The following is a 22,201-nucleotide window of genomic DNA, read 5'->3' on the forward strand; positions in this document are numbered from 1 at the left end:
AGCATGGTGCTGCTGCCAGAGAGCAGCAGGTGTTAGCACGGCCCCTCCCGAGAACCCTCAATGTCTACATGGATTTAAAATTGAGAGGTGGGCACCGGCGCCAGAGGTAGGTTTGAGTACACAGACCGTCCACTGGACGCCGTTAACGTGCCCACCCTCAAGGCCCTATATATATGTGTGTGTAGAGTGTGAGTAATGTGGATGTCTAAGTTGTGAGATAAGATTGAGGCACAGGTGGCCAGAAGGGGACAGGGGGGGATGTCTCCCCTGCAACCTTGTGACACACCCGCACCCCAAGGCCCTACCTGTGTGGGTGAGTGTGGTGGAGCGGGAAGAGGGAGGTAGCCGGGGATGGGGAGGAAAAGGAGGGAGGGGAGGATGCAGCCAGGCCACCAGGCCAGTAACCTACGTCCACCAGTACAGACCATCCTCCAGCCCCGCTGCACGCAGCCACGAGGAGAACACCCTCTAAGAGCGACCAGAGCCACTAACCAGGTAATGAACACAACCCCCGGGTTAAGCCCTCCAGGGATAACGCCTCTAGGGGTCCTCCAGGCGCACTAAGCCCGTCCCAACTCCACATCGACCAAAGTAGCTAAGGCGGGACCAAACCACGACCCCTACCCCCGCTAGGTGATGGAGCCAATCAAAGGAGCCCGGAGGGATTGATCTAATGTGGTGGCAGAGGCTATATCGAGACTAATGTGATCTATTAGAAGGTTTCTATATTGGCTAGAATTAAGATTATTTTTATTTTTCCAGTTCATGAGGACCGTTTTCTTGGCGATGCATAGGGCAGTGAAAACCACGTGGACTGTATTCGTTTCTGTAGTGACCTCATCCAGTTTTCCCAGCAAGCACACTAAAGGGGAGGAATTTCCAACAACTGCTCACACTGTCATTTTACATTTTAGACACTTTGATAAGTCTTCACATATCTCGCGCCAAAACTTCTGAACTGGTGGACAGAACCAAAGAGCGTGGATGTAATTGTCTGGTGTATTCCCTTGACAGTGTGAGCAGTCGTTGGAAGATGTAAAGCCCATCTTCAACATCCGATGACCTGTATAGTGCACTCTATGTAGTATTTTGTATTGTATTAATTGCAGACTGGGATTTTGAAGCAAATGAAAGGTTTTTAAGCAAATCTGAGACCAGAAGTTTTGGTCTAAGCTGACTGATAAATCTGCTTCCCACTTTGCAATAGGAAGGGATATTGATTCATCTAATTTAGAAAGTGTTCTGTATATTTTAGATAATAATTTGGGGGATTTAAGAGTAAGAAAATGTGCCGCACTTGTGGTGTTTGTAATTCAACTTGACTGAGGTTAAATTTCTTTTTTACTATGGATTTAATTTGTTGATATTCTAAAAATCTTTTCGGTGCATTGGTGGTTCTTGGTGTCCGGGGCTGGGCGCTCAGGTATGTACCAGCTCACTCCCGGTGGCTACCTGGCGGGGCCTGGCGCCTGTTGCTCAGTCAGGCCTCCTCCGGGGTGCGGGGGGCCCTCGGGCCTCCGGCCTCTGGGCCTGCGGCTCGGTTCACTCTGGCACAGCTGGCTGCCGGCAGAGCCGGCGGGCACGCCGGTGCAGCCCCCTCTGGCTTCTGTTCGGTGGCTACTGGGTGACCCCTCATCTGGGGCTCTCCTCAGCTCTTCTCAAGAGGGTGGCACGGATGCCCCTATGGTGGTCCTCCTTGGGCTCTCGCACTCTGGGGCCTCTGGATGTCTGGGGCCTGGATCTCCTCCATGCCTGCTTCATGCCCTGGGGGACGGGGCTATGGCTCTCTACATCCTCTTGCAGACCATTACATGTGGAAACCATTTGAATACAAGCGCGCTGATCCACACAGGTGTGCACACGGGTGTTCACTGCTCGTAGACTTAAATTACACCTTTCTTGGCTGCTACTTCAAAGCACATTGTGCGCTGTCTGTCCTGCGTGCTGCACAACAACATTGAATATTTAGTATTTACTGCTGTTTACACTTAGCTAGATTAATGCGATGGTGTTGTGTTTAGTATGTTGCTTTGGTTTTTTTTGCTTGTTTTCTATTCTTCTTCTCTCAACAGGTGATCCAGGAGATTTTTTTTCTCCCCCCTTTCTCACTGTCCCTCTCCCCTTCTGTTTTTCTTTCCTTCCTCTTTCTTTCTCCCTTTCCTATCCCTCACTCATGTCTGTCCCGTCTGTAACAACTGAAAATAAAATATAATAAATAATAAAAACAAAGGTCGATCAAATGGACCAATACGGCAATGCCACGATGATCCATTTGGCAAAATAAATCCATTGGGTATCCTTGTTGGTCTTCAGACAACAATTCTGACGGCTAAAGAACCAAATGGGACAGGCAAAAAAAAAAAAATGTGACATAGGCCGTTGTAGAGCAAAATGAGGTATTTTGGTCTAGACATCCCAGAATGTGATGTCCACAAATGTGGACGCCAGGTCCTAGGAGGTTAAAGTCTCTTTTTGCTGGTTTTCATCTTTGCTTTGTGCTGTTGTATTCATACTATTTGTGTTGGTGTGTGGGACTGTAGCATAAAAGTTTATATTTTTAAATTGTAACTATGACGCAATGGGTTGAAACACAAAAATAACATAATTAGTAGTATAACAAATTACTTTCTCCTGGGAATAATTAAGTAATGTATGTATTGCTTTGAAGAAGCTTGTTTTGTGTAATACATTACTTTCTTTTCCAACACTGATCACAACAGATAGGGGAAATAGCTCCAACATTTGACCGCATGAATGCAATTCATTTGCATGAATGTAATGTGTTGGGTATGCTGCTTAGAGATGGTGGTGAATCTCAAAGCAGAGCTAATGAGAACCAATCACCGTTGTTGACAAGTAATCACAAACAGGCCATTTAGTACATTGATTAAAGTTATACCTGATAATATTCTGATCAGTACTAAGCAATTATCATGATTATCAGCAAAATCAATTCTGTGTTTAACAATTGCAACATACCATTTTTCTCATGGAGAATCATGTATAATTGTCATGTGGAGCTGTGTGGCAGGATTGGACCCAAATGCTTGACTCATGGATGGAAGGTAAAACTAAAGGTAGCAGCTTTATTTCTGGGAAAATAGTGCAAAATATAAACTCACAAAAAACAAACTAAACTGGAAAAAATGGAAACTAGAAACAAAACACTGGGACCTGAAAACTCAAACAACAGGAAACTAGAAATGCAGAGAGACTTGCACACATGAGGAGGTACAACACGACAGAGGGCAAAGGCAAACACAGGCTTACATAAACAGAGGAGTAATGAGTCACATGCGATGAGTTCAGAATTCAGTCTCTTTCAATCCTGCCTTTCTCAACAATGCCGTTGATGTGTTTTGTCCTTTAATGAAATTCTAGTGAAGAGCTGAAACAGAGCTGACATCAGGATATCACTCGTTATCTTGGGGTAACATGTACTGTCCTTAGGACTGAATGGTTGCTGGTTTCAATGGAAACTGATATAATTTGTGGACAGTGCAGCATTCGATACTGTCGACCATAATATCCTATTAGAGTGATTAGAGCACGCTGTAGGTATTACAGGTACTTTACTGCAGTGGTTTGTATCATTTCTACCTAATAGACTCCATTTTGCTCGTGTGTCCCCTTGGACTTAAATCTGGGACTCTCCACCATTTGACCTTGGAACTGAAGAAGCTTCTCACATGAGAGAAGAAACGTCTTCAGGAAACTTAAAGAAGTCCAGATGCTTTTCTTTCCAAGCTCCTTAGACTCTACTGCACTTCCTCTTTGAATCTCAACAAACACAAATATCTGGTCAAAATTCAAGCATTACAGTTATTCCATTAAATGTGTTACATGTTCTCCTTCACTATATTAATTTGATTTATACTTAATTATATTTGATTCAAGTTATATACAATTAACCATTAGCAGAAATCATATATAGATATACTAGCAGAGATGGGCAGTAACACATGTCAGAAAGGTCGGCTGATAGGAAAAAAACAACGAAAATACATAACATGAGGTAAGAGGAGGAGAAAAAAAACTCCACTCAGACTGAGCTCCTAGTGGGAGAACAGTTTGATAACAGAAAAAACACCTCAGCACAAAAAGCACATGACTATCAACACACCATAGAAACACAAGACAAGCAACAGGGGCGGGTAAAGGGTGAGAGAGAGCCGGTGTAGACAGCGCATCCGGTCCTGCAGCATGTCTGCGCTGGTCCAGTCGACCGCCATCTTCCCCGGAGGGCACAAGCATCGAAGGCGTTTGGAAAGGGAGGGGGGATAGTGTGTGCATATCAGTGTGTGTGTGTGTGTGTGTGTGTGTGTGTGTGTGTGTGTGTGTGTTGTGTGTGTGTGTCCAGAGTTCAGCTGAGACAGTGTCCTTCGCCCTGCCAGGCTAAGTAAACAGTCTTCCAGCCAACCCAGGTGGCCTTGCATGGAATGGGAAGGAACAGTCTAAACACAGTCGTTATCAGGGAGTTTTGTTCAGCTCCGAGAGGGTCTCCGCATGAAGTGATGATAGTTTTTACTTTAGTGCGAACAACTTATATGAATTTCAAAGCAGTTCTACAGTCCAACACTGGTCTCTCAATCTCCCGTTGGAGAGCCGCGAGCTTCTCCATGATGTTATCCAAACTTACGTTCCGTGATGTTGTCGTTCTTTTTGCTCAAAGAGCAGGTTCTGAGAACTCACGACCGCAGTGCACTTCCCCAAGATGTGATCGAATTTGAGCTCAAAGGTGTTATTCGAGCTGGCCTCTCCAGATGTAATCCAGTTTTTCACTCAGAGGTCTTGTTCTGAGTGTTCACGGCAGCCGTGCGTTCTCCAAGATCTTCTCCGTGCTGACTCAATGAGCCCATTTTGAGAAACTCACGCCTCATCCCATCAGTTCAATCCCAGCGGGCAGCCTTGTGGGGGTTTGACCAGCCGGTTCCTTAATTCAAATTGTCTGGCGCTATCAACCATGCTACATTCAAAGTAATTAAAATCAATTTAAAATGACCATCTTGACCACAGCTGCATGCTTATATGTACTGATTTGCTGCCATGTGATCACAATAGGCAACTGAACAGACATACCTAACAAAGTATAAATGTGTAAATATATAATTCTGTGGAGGACATGGATCAAAGTGACACTATTACTCAATAAGAAATCAAGTGGATTTGTGGAAGTGAACTGTTGACCATTTAAGTTTGTAATTAAGTAAAAATTTGTGTTACTATGAATTAGTAAGTGTGCAACGCATGACACCCCTAGATCGGGTGTGTTGACCAGTAAGACTTCTCAGTGTGTACAGTATTTTTTCCCCTTTTAGCCACATCTCAAGGTGCGTTATGTGTTTTCTTCCCATCTTTCACGTATGTATTTATGCCAGTCTATTGTACTCCATCTGCTCCACCTCTATTCCACCTCTGCCTCTGGACACTAATCTCTCTGCTCTTGTCTCTCGCTTCAATATAGGCCTCCTGAGCCAGTTTACAGCACTGTGAACAAACTAAGTGACAAAGTGCCCTCCCCCCGACACTATTCCTCAGTGGAGTGTGACAAAAGCATCTTCCACTCTGCCCCACTCCCTAACTATATCTTAAGTCTGTTTCCTGACTTGGATATCACCAGGTACTTTCAACCACCACCCTCACTACCTTTCTGCACTGTACCACTTGTATCCCATCTAACTATGTGAATAGCATGCCATGTTATTATATAATTACCTTATTTCTTCTAATGCATTTGTTGTTTACTCCCTTGGGAACCTTGTCGTGATATTGTTTTTCTCAAGCCTTCCTCCTTTCTGCTGTTCTCTCTTTCTTTAGGACATTGACTTTTCAGGGTCATGACCTTATTCATTATCAAAGTTAGACCGAAGATGGAGGAAAATAAAGATGTGTTTGAGTAAGGTAGCTAATGTAAGCAGAGGGTAAGGAGTCCTCTGCTGACATTAGTGGAAAAAACATGTATTGTTGTAATACATAGCTCTTGTGGCCACAAGTTATTAATACATAGCCACAATATCAATAACTGATGGCCATGGTGTAGAAACGTTTGGAAATGCAATAACCAATATTTTTGGCAACACTCTTCTAACTTACAGTCACAAGTTACTTACTCATGGCCTTCCATTACTAACTCATTGACTGCCACAGCCAGGCAAAGGGAACCAAGAACAGGACACAAACATATATTTACGATTTTATTTACTTAGAGGCAGATTATAAGTCAAAATGGAAATAGACTGCAGGTAAGGCTGTTGAGCTGGACAGAGTTGGCAGGTGAGCAGGGTGGTCCTGAAACTGAGTCCTTACTGAGACTAAAAGATCGCTGCCTGAGGCACTGTGCCTCCCCCTTCTGCTTTAGCTGGAATGGATCGATGTAGGTCATGGATGCATGGGGACTTCCCCTTTTCTCGTTCCCCATTCCTTTCGCTCCCCCGTGTGCTGTGTTGGCCAGCACGGTGCATGTCCGGGGTCCTCCTGAAGGAATTTGTGTCTGAGTCCTGTGTTCACCCCTCTGGGGTGGGGTGGGCACCTTCTGCTCTGCCAGGAGATGGCAGGGGTGACGGGGATGGGTGCCACCCCTGCCCCCTCTCGGTTGTGTCGGCTGGTATCCTGGGCTCTGGGTGTGTTTGCTGTCCCGTGTAGCCAGCATGTGAACAACCCTATGTCCTGTTGTTTTTTCCATTTTCTGCTCTGTTCTTGCTTGAGTGTTTGGTTTCTGAATGTCATTGTGCATTTTGTTTTCTAAGATAGTAGATAGCTGTTGGTAGTGTTCAAATTCGATTGTTGGTGAGGAACTTGCACACAGGCTCATAAGGACTTTGACCTCAAGGTCATGTTTCTAAAGCCCTTGTTACCACGATAACTTGAGAAAGATGTCACCCTGGATTTTTAAAATACCATATGTGTTTCTATTAAAAATCTCTAACAGGTTTGAATCTCAGTGGCCTCAACCTCAACGTCAGAGATAAAATTTTCTGAAGATCTTGTGAATGTGGTACCTCTAGAAGGAGGTCACATAGGCTTTTCAGATTTAACATCCATAACTTCCAAAAGCCATTTTACATTTTAAGCTGGGTAATTGATCTGTGCCACAGTGATCTGTGGCAAATGCAGGGCTCAGCTAATATGGATATTTTCAACTGGATCAGTTGAACTTTCATAGAATTTCATAGAACCTTGGTGGTTCTTTACACTATACATTAGTGGTGCAAGGGATCAAAATTCTCACGGTTCGGATCGGATGGGAGGCAGAGCCTTCAGTTTTCAGGCCCCTCTTCTGTGGAACCAGCTTCCAGTTTGGATTCGGGAGACAGACACTATCTCTACTTTCAAGATTAGGCTTCAAACTTTTGCTAAAGCATATAGTTAGGGCTGGACCAGGTGACCCTGAATCCTCCCTTAGTTATGCTGCAATAGACGTAGGCTGCCGTGGATTCCCATGATGCACTGGGTGTTTCCTTTCCAGTCACCTTTCTCACTCACTATGTGTTAACAGACCTCTCTGCACTGAATCATATCTGTTATTAACCTCTGTCTCTCTTCCACAGCATGTCTTTATCCTGTCTTCCTTCTCTCACCCCAACCAATCACAGCAGATGGCCCCGCCCCTCCCTGAGCCTGGTTCTGCCGGAGGTTTCTTCCTGTTAAAAGGGAGTTTTTCCTTCCCACTGTCACCAAAGTGCTTGCTCATAGGGGGTCATATGATTGTTGGGTTTTTCTCTGTATCTATGAAGCGCCTTGAGGCGACTTTTGTTGTGATTTGGCGCTATATAAATAAAATTGAATTGAATTGAATTGAATTGAATTGAATTGAATTGAATTGAATTGAATTGAATCGGATCACAGTTTTAAGTCACGGATCCGATCAATTTTCAGATCAGCAAAAAAAGAAAAAAGACAAAAATTGAACATTTACTTATTGAAGTATTTTTTGCCTGTTAAAACATTCAACTCAAGATTCATTCCACGCAAGTATTAAAAAAAAATATGGTTCAATATGGGGCAGTATAGGGCTTTGTATCTACCACTCAATTCAATTCAATTCAATTTTATTTATAAAGCACCAAATCACAACAACAGTCGCCTCAAGGTGCTTTATATTGTAAGGTAGACCCTACAATAATACATACCGCTCATTATATCGCACTCTGCTGTGATATGAGCTGTCACGGTCGCGTAGCTTTCCGTTGTCCCGGAGGTCCACCCATTTGTAGTAGTTAGGGCAACAGAAGATGCCTGGGACATTTCAGCCATAACCTAAATCTTTTCCTGCTCATACATGCTTGGAACGATCTTGCCACTAAAGTGGACGCGCAACTGGATATCATAGCGTGGCTCGAGCACGTTCATCATAGTTTAAACCCCTTGTTTTGCACAAAGGAATACGGCCTCCCGTCTGCAGCTAAACACCCCAATAGCTTTTGTAATAGCTTTAGCCCGGTCGGATTGGGCAGCAGAGGGCTGCTTAAATACTGCAAACTCCTCTGCTCCTCCACTCACTCCACTCCACTTCGCTAGCGCTGACCATAACTATTGCTTGACAGACCCACCACGCCACCATACATGTACTTTTTTTTCTTCTTTTTCGAATCTTAGGAACCGTGGAGTGGGATCGGTTCAGATTACGGATCAACCGTGATCCGTTGCACCACTACTATACATGCTTCCCTTTGTCAGTATAATTTGAAGACATGGCATACATTTTTATTGCTATGCAGGTAATGCCCATTTATATCTGTAAATGAAGCATCCTTGTCAGGTGCCCAAAACACCTGAACAGGCTCCTTTTGATGTGGAGGAGCAGCGGCTCTACTTTGAGCCACTTCAGATGGCTGAACTGTCTCTTAAGGTGGGCATACACTGTGCAATTTTTGGCCCATTTAGAGATGATTATTCAGTCGTTTTAAGTATCGGTCTGAGTTTCGCCTTAATCGTGAGTTGTGCATCATCGTGTAATATACATGGGGTAACGAGAAGCGATTAACACCTCACGACCAGCTCCCAATCAGCAATCGTATCGTCGCAAGAAAATCAAACCTGTTTGAAATCCTGTCGCCCCTCATGAGGGTGTCAACAAAACCCACCCTGCACATGGACAAACACAGAAATGGAAGTGAAAAAGATGGAGCAGCATGGCAGTGCAGAGTGATCTGGACACAAGCGATGGAGGCACAACTTGTAGAACTTTTGCAAGCTCATCCGAGCCTTTTCGATGTGGCCTCACAAAATTATCACGTCCGCAACAACTGTGAAAAGAGCTGTCCATCCAGCTCTTTTCACAGTTGTTGCGGTCGTGATAATTGCTGCTGAATTGCACCTGCCTGGTCAATGTTTTTCATTAGCGATTTAGCAAAGTTGATGGTGGTGGTGTGTGTCTGTGTGAGTGAAAGACAGAGAGAGAGGGAGGGAGAGTGAGAGACAGATTTTGTGTTATAAGCTTCATATTACCACTTCATATTATAGATGCACAGTGTGAGCACTCAGGTGGCATAAGAGCATCGGGCCGTATAGTGTGAGACCCTGCATTATGACCTACAAACTTCTAACCCCTGTGAAGGGGTTAGAAGTTACTTGTATGCTACTTGTATGTGTTATGTCCTTCTTCCAGTCACTACCCACAGCTCATGACCATAGCTGAGGGTAGGGACGTAGAGCGACTGGTAAATTGAGAGCTTTGCTTTTTACACTCAGCTCTCTCTTTACCATGACGGACCAGTACAGCGTCCGCATCACTGCAGACGAAGCACCAAACTGGCTGTTGATCTCCCGCTCCCTTCTCTGGTCAGTCGTGAACAAGACCCAGAGATGCACTCCGCCCTTTTCCGGCTGAGGACCATAGCCTCAGATTTAGGTGCTGATTCTCATTCCCACCGCTTCACACTTGGCTGAATGGCTGTGAACCGTTCCAGTGCGAACTGTAGACTATCACCTGATGAAGTCACCAGAACCACATCATCTGCGAAAAGCAGAGATGAGATTCTGAGGCCACTCAAGTGAAAGCCTTCCACCACTTGGCTATGCCTACAAATTCGGTCCATAAAAATTATGAACAGAATCGGTGACAAAGGGCAGCCCTGGCAGAGTCCATCACCTACCGGAAAAAAGTCAAACTTATTGCCGGATATGCAGACCAAGCTCTTGCAACAGTTGTATAAAGATCGAATGGTCCATAGCAATATCCCAGACACCTCATACTCCCGAAGCATCTCCCACCACTGACACTCCGAGAGACACGGTTGAATGCCTTTTCCAAGTCCAAAAGACACATGTAGACTGGTTGGACAAACTCCCATACGCCCTCAAGTATCCTCGAGAAGATAAAGAGCTGGTCCAGTGATCCATGACCAGGACAAAAACCACATTGTTCCTCTTGTTTCCGAGGTTTGACTAACGGACAAACTCTCCTTTCCAGCACCCTGGCATAAACTTTCCCAGGAAGGCTGAGGAGTGTGATCTCCTGTAGTTGGAATACACCCTCCAGTCCCTCTTCTTAAAGATTTGCAGACTGGGGTGGTGGTTCCCATTCAGACGTACCGCCCTGATCTCCACGCAAGTCTCCAGAGGTGTGTCAGTCAAGACCTACAACATCCAGAGACTACAGGAACTCAGGGTGAACCTTGCTGCCAAGGAGGTGTGTAACTGCCTCAGTGACCTAACCTCTGGAGATAGAAGAGTCTTCCCCTTGCCCCCAGACTCTGCTTCCTCCACAGAAGACATGCCAGTGGGATAAAGGAGGTCCTTGAGGTATTCCTTCCACCACCCGACAATTTTAAAGTTGAAGTCAGCAGTGCTCCACCCAGACTATACACAGTGCATGTAGAACACCACTTTCCCCTCCTGAGTCACCTGACGGTTTGCCAGGATCTCTTCAAGGCAGTCCAAAAGTCTTTTTCCATGGCCTCTTTGAAGTCCTCTCACACCACTAGTTTTTGCTTCAGCCACTGCCTGAGCCGCATTCCTTTTGGCCTGTCGGTACCTATCAGCTGCCTCTGAAGTCCCACAGATTAGCCAAGCCCGGAAGGACTCCTTCTTCAGCCTTGTGGCTCCCTTCACCTCTGGTGTCCACCATTTGGTTTGGGCATTACCGCCACAACAGGCACCAACCACCTTGCGGCTGCAATTCAGTGAGGGGGTCCGGCAGTCGAGGTGCTGAACATGGTCCATTTGGACCGGGGCCTCTGCCTGGCCTTACTATACATTTGATGTGCCAGGTTTGTCCAGCATCCTCCCCCGCCAACTGATCCAACTCACCACCCGGCGGTGATAACTTGACAGCTCAGCCCCTCTCTTGTGTCCAGAACATACGGGTGCAGGCAAGTCTGCTGGACCAGACAGGGTGAGTCCCTGTGTCTTCAAGGCCTGTGCCCCCCAGCTTTATAGAGTCTTTCATAAACTGTTCATGATGAGTCTGAGTCTGCAGAGGGTCCCAGTGCTGTGGAAGATGTCAGGCCTCGTTCCTGTACCAAAGATGCGACATCCCAGTGGTTCCCAGGATTACTGACTTCTGAAGTCTTAAAAGACTGATGATATGTGTGTCCTCAACATTGTGTGTCTGACAAGGTGATCAGCAACACAGGGGCACCACAAGGGCTGTCCTCTAAACCACAGACTTCACCACTGCAAAGAAACCTGCCATGTTCAGAAGCTTTCTCATGACTCTGCTGTGGTTGGATGCAGCAGTGAAGGTGAAGAGACAGAGTACCGGGCTGTGGTTGACTCCTTTATAACATGGTGCAAGCAGAATCACCTGCAGCTCAATGTGACAAAGACAAAAAATTGTCTCTAACTTGAGGAGGACCAGGAAACCAGTGACGCCTCTTTCAGTCCAGAGGGTAGATGTGGACATCGTGGTGGGCTATAAATACCTCAGAGTACACATTCTCTATGCTGTTGCATAGAGAGGGTTGCAAATGCCAACAGACTTAATAAACGGATTCGCAAGGCCAGTGATCTTGTGAGGATGGAGCTGGACTCTATTAAGGTGATGTCAGAAAGGCAGATGTTATCTCCATGTGGTTATCTCCCTGTACAACTCCTCCATCTAATGCACAGTGCAATAGTTACACCCTCCTCTACAGTGATAACTGCTCTGCCCTCTTGAGTCAATGCCTCCATTCTTCCAGGGCTAGTTTAACGGCTAGGAGTTTTTTGTCATCACTGTCATACTTCTTCTCTACAGGGGATAAACTACGTAAAAAGAAAACACACATATGCAGGTTATCATCTATTTGATGTAAAAATTTAGGTCCCCCTCTGTATTAAGAGATATTAAGAGAGTGGAACTATTGCAGTGTGTACTTGTGCTGGGACTCATCCTGTCTGGTCATGCATACTTACCTGAGTATAGTGTTTCTGAACGTGGTCGTACGTGAAAGTGATGGGTGGCGGAGAGGTGTCAGGTTTTTCACTGGAGGCGAAGGTGCAGTAAGGAGAGAAAGGGAGAGAGACTGTGGACTGCAGGCTCACCACAGGTAAGTCAGTAGGAGCTGAGCATTGACTGCAGTATCAAATCAGTTGAAGAACAAATTCAAGTCACTGGCTCTGTCCCCCAGCAGCTTCTCTTCTATTGGATGGTTTGAATCCTTAATGACACTCCAGACCTCTCTGCTGTTTTGCTGGAGTTTCTGCTCTAGCTTTCTCCTATTATTGTTCTTAGTTTCTCTGATCTTGCCGCTCAATAATCCCATTCTCAGCTCCACTTTATTTCTCACTCTGAAAAACATCCCCTTGTTATTGAGGAGGTCTTTGATGTCATTAGTCGCCCATGGCTTGTTATTTGGGTAGCAGAGAGTCTGAGCTGGGACAGTGGAGCTAGTGCAGAAGGTTATGTTGTTAACAAGAACTGCTTATCAATTGCAGAGCTTTCCCAGTCAGCTCGAACAGTTTGGAAGCCTTCAATTGATACATTGTCATTGAGAATATCCTGTACAGTGCACCATTCAACCAATATGTTTGCTCAATATGTTTGGTAGAGAACACTATTAAACAAATAAGAGGCAGAACAGGCTGAAATACGCTGCATGCAGCAGTGTTATGCAAACTCCACTAATAACCATGGACAATTTGTCATTTTATTCTGTCAGAATACGATCTTCCTCTAACTATCATGTATCCTGTATTCATTATTTCATCATTATCCTGATGAAAATCTGGAATCTGTTCCAGATTGTAATTACTGTATTGTAATTTTGTAACTAGTGCTGTAGTATTGTTTGGTCTTTTCTTGCTGTTGTCAAAGCAATTTACTCAATGATGCTGAGAGAAGTAACTGTGGTCGATCTTGTGTATATGAAAGATGATAAATAAGGGGCTGGTTAAATTAAAAATTAGCCAATTTTTGTTGATCTCCTGCAATATTTAGGTCATGCTCTGTAATATAAAAGTCAACATAGATTATTTGCTTGGTGTTTGCCAGGAAACATGATAATATTCATTTTGTGCATAAAAATGTGTGGTTGTTATAGGTGTATAAATGCTACACATGAGTAATTTTACCCTACTGATTGGTAGGGTAAAATTACTATGACATCATAATATCCCTGCTTTTGTGGTAAAAAGTATACAGTGTTTTCAATATGTCATAGTGTTTCCCTCTGCATGGCCTCTAAACCTGTCCCTGCTCTTTCTGCTCAGTATGTAGGATGTGTAGTTACTCCTTTAGTAATTGCTGATACTGTACTAAATGAAGCCCATTATCACCGGTGGAGGTCAGAGTCACTGAACTGGAGATGTGTCCATAGTGAATTGTGTTCCAGGGGCCAGAGCAGCAATGAAGATGAAGGCAAATTACAGAAAATCATCATTCAAGCAGTAGTGACACATGGTTCCATCAATCTGAGTTCACTAACATGAATACTGAATCGTGTGTAACCTTTCCGGAAACAATGTCAGACTTTTCTATCGCTGCATGTTCTCCTTAAGTTGCTGGTTGTCTGGCTTTATAGATTATTGATGTTAGGAGAAAGGAATCCATTGCACTATGAATGGTGCAGCTCTTGTTTCTGGCCAGATTTATTAAATTACCCAAAATGACTATCCAGAGTTGGGACCTGGAAGCAGCACCATAGATTAACTCCTGTTATTTCCCCTAAACCCCATTCCACATAGAGACTGTGTCTGTCCTAGACCACCAAAGAAAATCATCAAGAAATGCTTTAAAATTAAAAATTACAAAGAAAGAACAATCTAGTATCATCAAGTGCACCAAAGGGTAAAACAGCAAACTGTGGATTATTAACCATTAGGTCTCTTTTTGTACATGAATTAATAATCGATTAACATATTGATTTACTCTGCTTTACAGAAACCTGGTTAGAGCAAAATGATTATGTTAGTTTACATGAATAAACACTCCTGAGTCATAGTAACTATCAGAATCCCTGAGGCACAGGCCGAGGAGAGGGTGTGGCAGCAATTTTTCACTGCACCTTCTTATTCAACCAAAAACCCAGACAGAGATTTAATTCATTTGAAACCCTGATGCTTAGCCTCGCCCACCCTAGCTGTAAAAGTCAAACAGTTTTATTCTGTTGCCCACCTGAGTTTCTGTCTGATTTCTCAGACTTTTATCTGATTTAGTGCTCGGCTCAGATAATTGTGGGTGATTTTAACATCCATCTAGATGTTAAAAATGACAGCCTCAATAATAATAATAATAATAATACATTTTATTTGAAAGTGCCTTTCAAAACACTCAAGGACACTGTACACAGCAGAATAATAAAAGCAGCATAAAAGCAAGCAGTTTACATAATCATACAAGCATAAGACATAAAACAAATATACAGTGGTTGCAAAATTATTCGACCCCCTCGAACTTTCCCACATTTTGTCACATTACAGCCACAAACATGAATCAATTTTATTGGAATTCCACGTGAAAGACCAACACAAAGTGGTGCACACGTGAGAAGTGGAACGAAAATCAACATGATTCCAAACATTTTTACAAATAAATAACTGCAAAGTGGGGTGTGCGTAATTATTCAGCCCCTGAGTCAATACTTTGTAGAACCACCTTTTGCTGCAGTTCCAGCTGCCAGTCTTTTAGGGTCTGTCTCTACCAGCTTTGCACATCTACAGACTGAAATCTTTGCCCATTCTTCTTTGAAACAGCTCCAGCTCAGTCAGATTAGATGGCAGCGTTTGTGAACAGCAGTTTTCAGATCTTGCCACAGATTCTGGATTGGATTTAGATCTGGACTTTGACTGGGCCTTCTAACACATGGATATGTTTTGTTTTAAACCATCCATTGTTGCCCTGGCTTTATGTTTAGGGTCGTTGTCCTGCTGGAAGGCTGAACCTCCGCCCCAGTCTCAAGTCTTTTGCAGACTCCAAGAGGTTTTCTTCCAAGTTGCCCTGTATTTGGCTCCATCCATCTTCCCATCAACTCTGACCAGCTTCCCTGTCCCTGCTGAAGAGAAGCCCCCCAGAGCATGATGCTGCCACCACCATATCTGACAGTGGGGATGGTGTGTTCAGAGTGATGTGCAGTGTTAGTTTTCCCACACATAGCGTTTTGCATTTTGGTCTCATCTGACCAGAGCAGCTTCTTCCACATGTTTGCTGTGTCCCCACATGGCTTGTGGCAAACTGCAAACGGGACTTCTTTGGTTTTCTGTTAACAATGGCTTTCTTCTTGCCACTCTTCCATAAAGGCCAACTTTGTGCAGTGCACGACTAATAGTTGTCCTATGGACAGATTCCCCCACCTGAGCTGTAGATCTCTGCAGCTCGTCCAGAGTCACCATGGGCCTCTTGGCTGCATTTCTGATCAGCGCTCTCCTTGTTCGGCCTGTGAGTTTAGGTGGACGGCCTTGTCTTGGTAGGTTTACAGTTGTGCCATACTCCTTCCATTTCTGAATGATGGCTTGAACAGTGCTCCGTGGGATGTTCAAGGCTTGGGAAATCTTTTTGTAGCCTAAGCCTGCTTTAAATGTCTCAATAACTTTATCCCTGACCTGTCTGCTGTGTTCTTTGGACTTCATGGTGTTGTTGCTCCCAATATTCTCTTAGACAACCTCTGAGGCCATCACAGAGCAGCTGTATCTGTACTGACATTAGATTCACACAGGTGCACTCTATTTAGTCATTAGCACTCATCAGGCAACGTCTATGTGCAACTGACTGCACTCAGACCAAAGGGGGCTGAATAATTACGCACACCCCACTTTGCAGTTATTTATTTGTAAAAATGTTTGGAGTCATGTCTGATTTTCGTTCCACTTCTCACGTGTGCACCACTTTGTGTTGGTCTTTCATGTGGAATTCCAATAAATTGATTCATGTTTGTGGCTGTAATGTGACAAAATGTGGGAAAGTTCAAGGGGGCCGAATACTTTTGCAAGCCACTGTAAATAGCAGAGTGGAGAGGTTATGTGGGATAAGCTGTTATGAACAAGTGAGTTTTGAGTTGGGACTTAAAGAGAGAGAAGGAAGAGAGTTTCTTAAATCAGGAGGTCGGGAATTCCAGAGTTGAGGAGCTGAGCAGGCGAAAGCCCTTCTCCCCATGGTGGCAAGATGAAGAGAGGGGACAGAGAGAGAAAGAGAAGAAGAAGATCTGAGACACAGAGATGGGGCGGTGATCTGAACCAGAACAGAGAGATATGGAGGGGAGAGATGATGAATAGCCTTAAATGTGTACAACTACTGTGTACAAGTACTGTCGAGGATGACACCCAGAGTTTTCACAGAGGAAGAAACGGAGACCGGCGAGTTATTGATAGTAACAGAGAAACTGTTGGTTCTGGATAATGCTGATTTAGTCAACAAAGCATTTAATCTGTTATTAGACTCAACTGGCTTCTCTCAAAATGTTGCAATTTGGAGCTTTACAATAAGCTATATAAATAAAACTGAATTGAATCAAATTCTCTCAAATCGGTATGTACCACAGGCCTTCAAGCTGGCTGTAGTTAAACCTTTACTCAAAAAGCATCTCTAGACCCAGCAGTCTTAGCTAATTATAGGCCAATCTCCAACCTTCCTTTATATCAAACATCCTTGAAAGAGTAGTTGTCAAACAGCTAACAGATCATCTGCAGAGGTTTATTTGAAGAGTTTCAGTCAGGTTTCAGAGCTCAGCACAGCACAGAAACAGCTTTAGTGAAGGTTACAAATGATCTTCTTATGGCCTCTGACAGTGGACTCATCTCTGTGCTTGTCCTGCTAGACCTCAGTGCAGCGTTCGATACTGTCGACCATAATATCCTATTAGAGCGATTAGAACATGCTGTAGGTATTACAGGTACTGCGCTGCAGTGGTTTGTATCATATCTATCTAATAGACTCCAGTTTGTGCATGTAAATGGAGAGTCCTCTTCACACACTGAGGTTAATTATGGAGTTCCACAGGGTTCAGTGCTAGGACCAATTCTGTTTACATTATACATGCTTCCCTTAGGCAGCATCATTAGAAGACATAGCATACATTTACACTGCTATGCTGATGACACCCAGCTCTATCTGTCCATGAAGCCAGATAACACACACCAATTAGTTAAACTGCAGGAATGTCTTAAAGACATAACGTGCAGAGTCGTTTCTGACCAGGATATGTCCCTGAATATGCATAATAAACAAATGTGCAGAATGCTTACTTTCACTTGCGCAGTAGCAGTTCCTAAATGCTGCCCCAAGAATATTGACTAGGGCTAGAAATAGAGCATATACTTCTCCTATACTGGCTTGTCCTATTTGGTTTTCTGCTAAAACCAGAATATAATTTAAAATCCTTCTCATCACATAAGAAGGTCTCACTTTTAATCACATTTATAATCACATAAGGCTGGATGTTTAGACCTTTTACTCTCTCAGCTGTGTTAACACAGACCTGCCAGTTTCTTGAACTGGTTGTGATCAATTAATAATGTGCACGTTTTCCTACGTTTTCCCTCAACTTTAACTTTATAATAATAAGCTTTGATACAGCACTCTGTAGACAGCCAAAATTTTCAGCAACGACCTTCTGTGGATTACCATACCTGTGAAGGGTATTAACGATGATCATTTTGACAACTGTCAATATTCAGTGTTCATGTCTGTGAAGGTTGTCAGTCATCCAGGTCATCGTAGTCTAAGGAGCTTGGAAAGAAAAGCGTCTGGACTAGAACTAGAACTGAAGAAGCTTCTCGGATGAGAGGTGAAACATCTTCAAGCCACTTAAAGAAGTCCAGACACTTTTCTTTCCAAGCTCCTTAGATTCAGTACTCATAATCTTCAAATATTTTGAGATACATTAGTATATTCAAGTGTCTGTAAGTTTGTGACAGATGGAGCAAAAGAGCAAGCAAACCAGTGTGTGAAAGTGTGTAATATGATGAGGCTCCTTTTTCGTCAGCGCTAAATTGGGACAAGTGATCTAAGTAGAGCACTATCCCCCTGTGGAGCTCTGGCAGTCACTGAGCTTCAGTGTCTGCACAAAGCTTTACTCGAGCAATTGTGCAATTGTTGTCCACCTTTTAGTCTTCTTTCTGAGCTGAAGATGCTGAGACCTACTGACTCCCCTGAGCTTATGTATTATTTAAACTGTCTGCACAGGGAACCCAGGAAGGTCGTGCTCCACAAGAGTACCACGGGCTTGGGCTTCAACATCGTAGGTGGTGAAGATGGTGAGGGCATCTTTGTCTCCTTCATCCTTGCGGGAGGACCCGCTGACTTGAGTGGAGAACTGAGGCGAGGTGACCAGATTTTATCAGTGAGTATGCAAGAGCCACTATATCCACAGAGATTTACACATAGTAATGTTTCAAAATATGTTTAAGTTTTACCGAAATTATTGATGTAGAAATTCTGATGTCACCTGCGGTTTAATTCATTATGAAAAACCTTCACAGCTCAATAGCAGCCCTATTTGAGGGTCTTTACAGTATAAAGCATCCTGAGGCAGCTGTATTCAGTTTTTTATAGACTGAATTGAACTGAATATGCAAACTGCTTACAAACAAATCTGAATAAATAAGCTGTTTTTTTTTGTTGCAGTCTGAATCTCTTTGTAATGCTCTGCACAAGTACAGGCTGACTTTTGTTAAATGTGTGTGTTCCAAGGACAATGATAAAGTGTGCAATAGTTCAGATGGCCTAGATTTACTTTCAAAGCAAATGGATGGTGGGTTTTTTCTTCTGCAGTATTGCTCCAGTATGATAACAGATAGGTGCTGTGTGTCATAGTTTATTAGCAGGTTATTTTTTAAATTAAATCTATTAAATATGTGCATTTGTAATTGAGAGCTATAAATACAAAACTAGTGTTTTTCATCTTTATTGCTTTAATTGTTAAAATAATTAATAATTAATGACGAAACAGAAATTTCCTTCATTGCCAGCGAAAGCTAGGAAAGGGACAGTAAAGGACTGCTAATTTGTCTAATATTAAGAAAACACCCAGCAGAACCTCTCACAGATAATTAGGCTATTCGGCAGCATGGGAGGATTAGGGGTAAAAAAATAGCATTACATAGAGGCTAAGCCTTTCAGAAAGAAAGAAGGAGAAGGGGTTAAGATTGTGTCTGCAAGTTATTTTAAAACATTGTTTTTAAATCTAAATTTGCAAAGAATGCAGAGATTTAATCAAATAAACATGTATAACCATCTAGTCACGGCATGTCTCTGAAAACTACTGTCAGGAAAGAGCCATTTGATGCATCTGCAATAAAAAAAAACTGCCATCCAAAATAAAAATAAAACTTCTAAAGGGTCTTATCCTATTTGTAGACTAAGATGACTTGCAAAGACTGAGTTGTAGTTTGACTGTTCAAATTTTTTAATTCTTTGTGGAAATGATTAAACCTGTGTTTTCTGAGCTAACAAGGAAGGGAAACATCCAGCTGTGCAAAAAACTTGCACATCTGTGAAGATACTTTTTATATTAAACATGTTGAACATGTGCTGCCATCCAGACAATCTCCTTTACAAAAAGCTCTGCTAAACCAACAGCATGGCTGCTTTAAAACCCAGAGTCCATTCCCATCGGTCAATAGTCCCGATCTGTCACGTTAGTGGTGGATCATGATTAAACTTCTAAACAAAAGGAAGCAGATGCAGCTTGGCAGCTGAAATCAAATAAGAATGGAAAACATCTCTTTTAAAACTACAGCGATTTAAAAAATAAGTATTTAGTAGTGCTGTCAAAATTAACGCGTTAACGCAAATTAATCTGCCATCATGGTCAACGCGATTAAAATTTTTAACGCAATTAACACATCTGGAGTACAGAATGACTCAAAATCCCTAAAATGTTTCTGTTAACTCATTTCGGGCAGTTTGGCCAAGCAGAGTTACCTTCGCACATGCGCAAATGGGCAGTTGATCTGGTAGTGACGGGCAGCTGAACCAATCAACTCAATATGGAAGATGATAAACGCACATCGGCCCTCTCGACGGGAAATTTGAGTATTAAAAAAACAAGAAGACGGAACAGTCGACCAACATAAAGTCTCATGGACGTTGTGCAAGAAGGAATTTTCACCGAAGCGCTTCCAGCTTAAAATATCACATTGACGCGAAGCATACGTTAGCCAGGATGCTGCTAGCACTTTAGCTAACGCGTCACCCAGCTTGGACAAACCCCTCACGGAGCATCGCGGACTCAGTAAGTCGACCTCGGACATATTGACTGACGCACTCGCCAAGTGGATTGCAACAAACTGCTTTTCTCGAGTCTGCTCATGCAAAATGAAATGTGATTAATATTGAATAAAAATTATATTTAATCGTGATTAATCAAAATTAATCCAAAGTAACCCTGTGATGAATCTGATTAAACATTTTAAATATTTTGTTTGACAGCAGTTTGATATAATTATATATTAGTTTATACTTACCTATTAGTATATAGTTTTGGGGTTTTTTTTAAAGTTGCATTTCACAGGAGAAAGCCTGTGCTAAAAGACTGAAGAAAACTATTCAAGCATTTAACATTCTTTGTGTTTATACTTCATTATATTGCATAAATGTATGTTACAAGCTTAAATATAAAGTTGAAAAAATGTAATTGCAACCAGGCTTTTGATCAAGTAACTGCGATTCATTGCGATTAAAATTGTGAGATTAATTAGTTAATTTTTTTTATCTATTGACAGCACTAATATTTAGTTTTACACATTTAAATTAAAATCAAAATAATTAATGTTGCAGAATTAAAGTCACATTTCCATTGAATTCAGTTCAATTCACTTTTATTCATACAGCACTAAATCACAACAACAGTCGCCTCAAGGTGCTTTACATTATAAGGTAGACCCTAAAGTAATAGATACAGAGAAAACCCCAACAATCATATGACCCCCTATGAGCAGCACTTTGGTGACAGTGGGAAGGAAAAACTCTATTTTAACAGGAAGAAACCTCCAGCAGAACCAGGTTGAGTCCAATAACAGATTAAATGCCATGTTGAGGCTGTCATTTTTAGCATCTACATGGATGTTAAAATCACCCACAATAATTATTTTATCTGAGCTCAGAACTAAATTAGATAAAAGTCTGAGAAATCAGACAGAAACTCTGTGTAAGGCCCAGGTGGACGATAGATGATAACAAGTAAGACTGGTTTCTGAGTTTCACAGCTGGGGTGGACGAAGGCTTAAGCATCAGGCTTTCAAATGAATTAAAAGTCTGTCTTGGTCTTTCATTAATTAATAGGCTGGTGTGAAAAATTGCTGCCACACCGCCCCCTCGGCCTGTGCTTCGAGATTTCTGGTAGTTAGAATGACTCGGGGGTGTTGATTCATTTAAACTAACATAATCATCCTGCTGCAACCAGGTTTCTGTAAGGCAGAGTAAATCAATTTGTTGATCAATTATTAAGTCATGTACTAACAGAGACTTGGAGGAGAGAGACCTAATATTTAATAATCCACATTTCACTGTTTTACTCTTTGGTTCAGATGTGGATACTGTATTGTTCTTTCTTTGTATTGTTTATGTTTAAGTTGTTTGTTGCTGGTTTTTAGTTTGTTTTTTGTCTGTTTGGGAGCTGACACAGTCTCTATGGAGATGGGTTTTTGGGGGGGTAGCAGGAGGAGAGAAGCTGCAGAGAGGTTTTGGGGGGTTTAATAAATTTGTCCATATTTCTAGAAATGAGAGCTGCTCCATCCAAAGTGGGATGGATGCCGTCTCTCCTAACAAGACCAGGTTTCCTCCAGAAGGTTTCCCAATTATCTATGAAGCCCACATCGTTTTTTGGACACCACTCAGACAATTTAA

General features: G+C 42.8%; 1 protein-coding gene across 4 annotated transcripts in view; it reads left to right on the forward strand.

The window, feature by feature from the left end:
- dlg2 (discs, large homolog 2 (Drosophila)) overlaps positions 1-22,201 on the forward strand; it is a gene marked incomplete in the record, with an annotated part of 191,521 nt that overhangs the window by 141,162 nt on the left and 28,158 nt on the right. For all 4 annotated transcript variants that reach the window (XM_042218875.1, XM_042218876.1, XM_042218877.1 and 1 more), the window contains 1 exon segment: positions 18,539-18,695. In XM_042218875.1, coding sequence (XP_042074809.1) covers positions 18,539-18,695 — 157 coding nt within the window.

The sequence above is a fragment of the Haplochromis burtoni genome, unplaced genomic scaffold (genome assembly GCF_018398535.1).
Source record: "Haplochromis burtoni strain Fernald_Lab_line unplaced genomic scaffold, NCSU_Asbu1 Contig_24, whole genome shotgun sequence".
NCBI lineage: Eukaryota > Metazoa > Chordata > Actinopteri > Cichliformes > Cichlidae > Haplochromis > Haplochromis burtoni.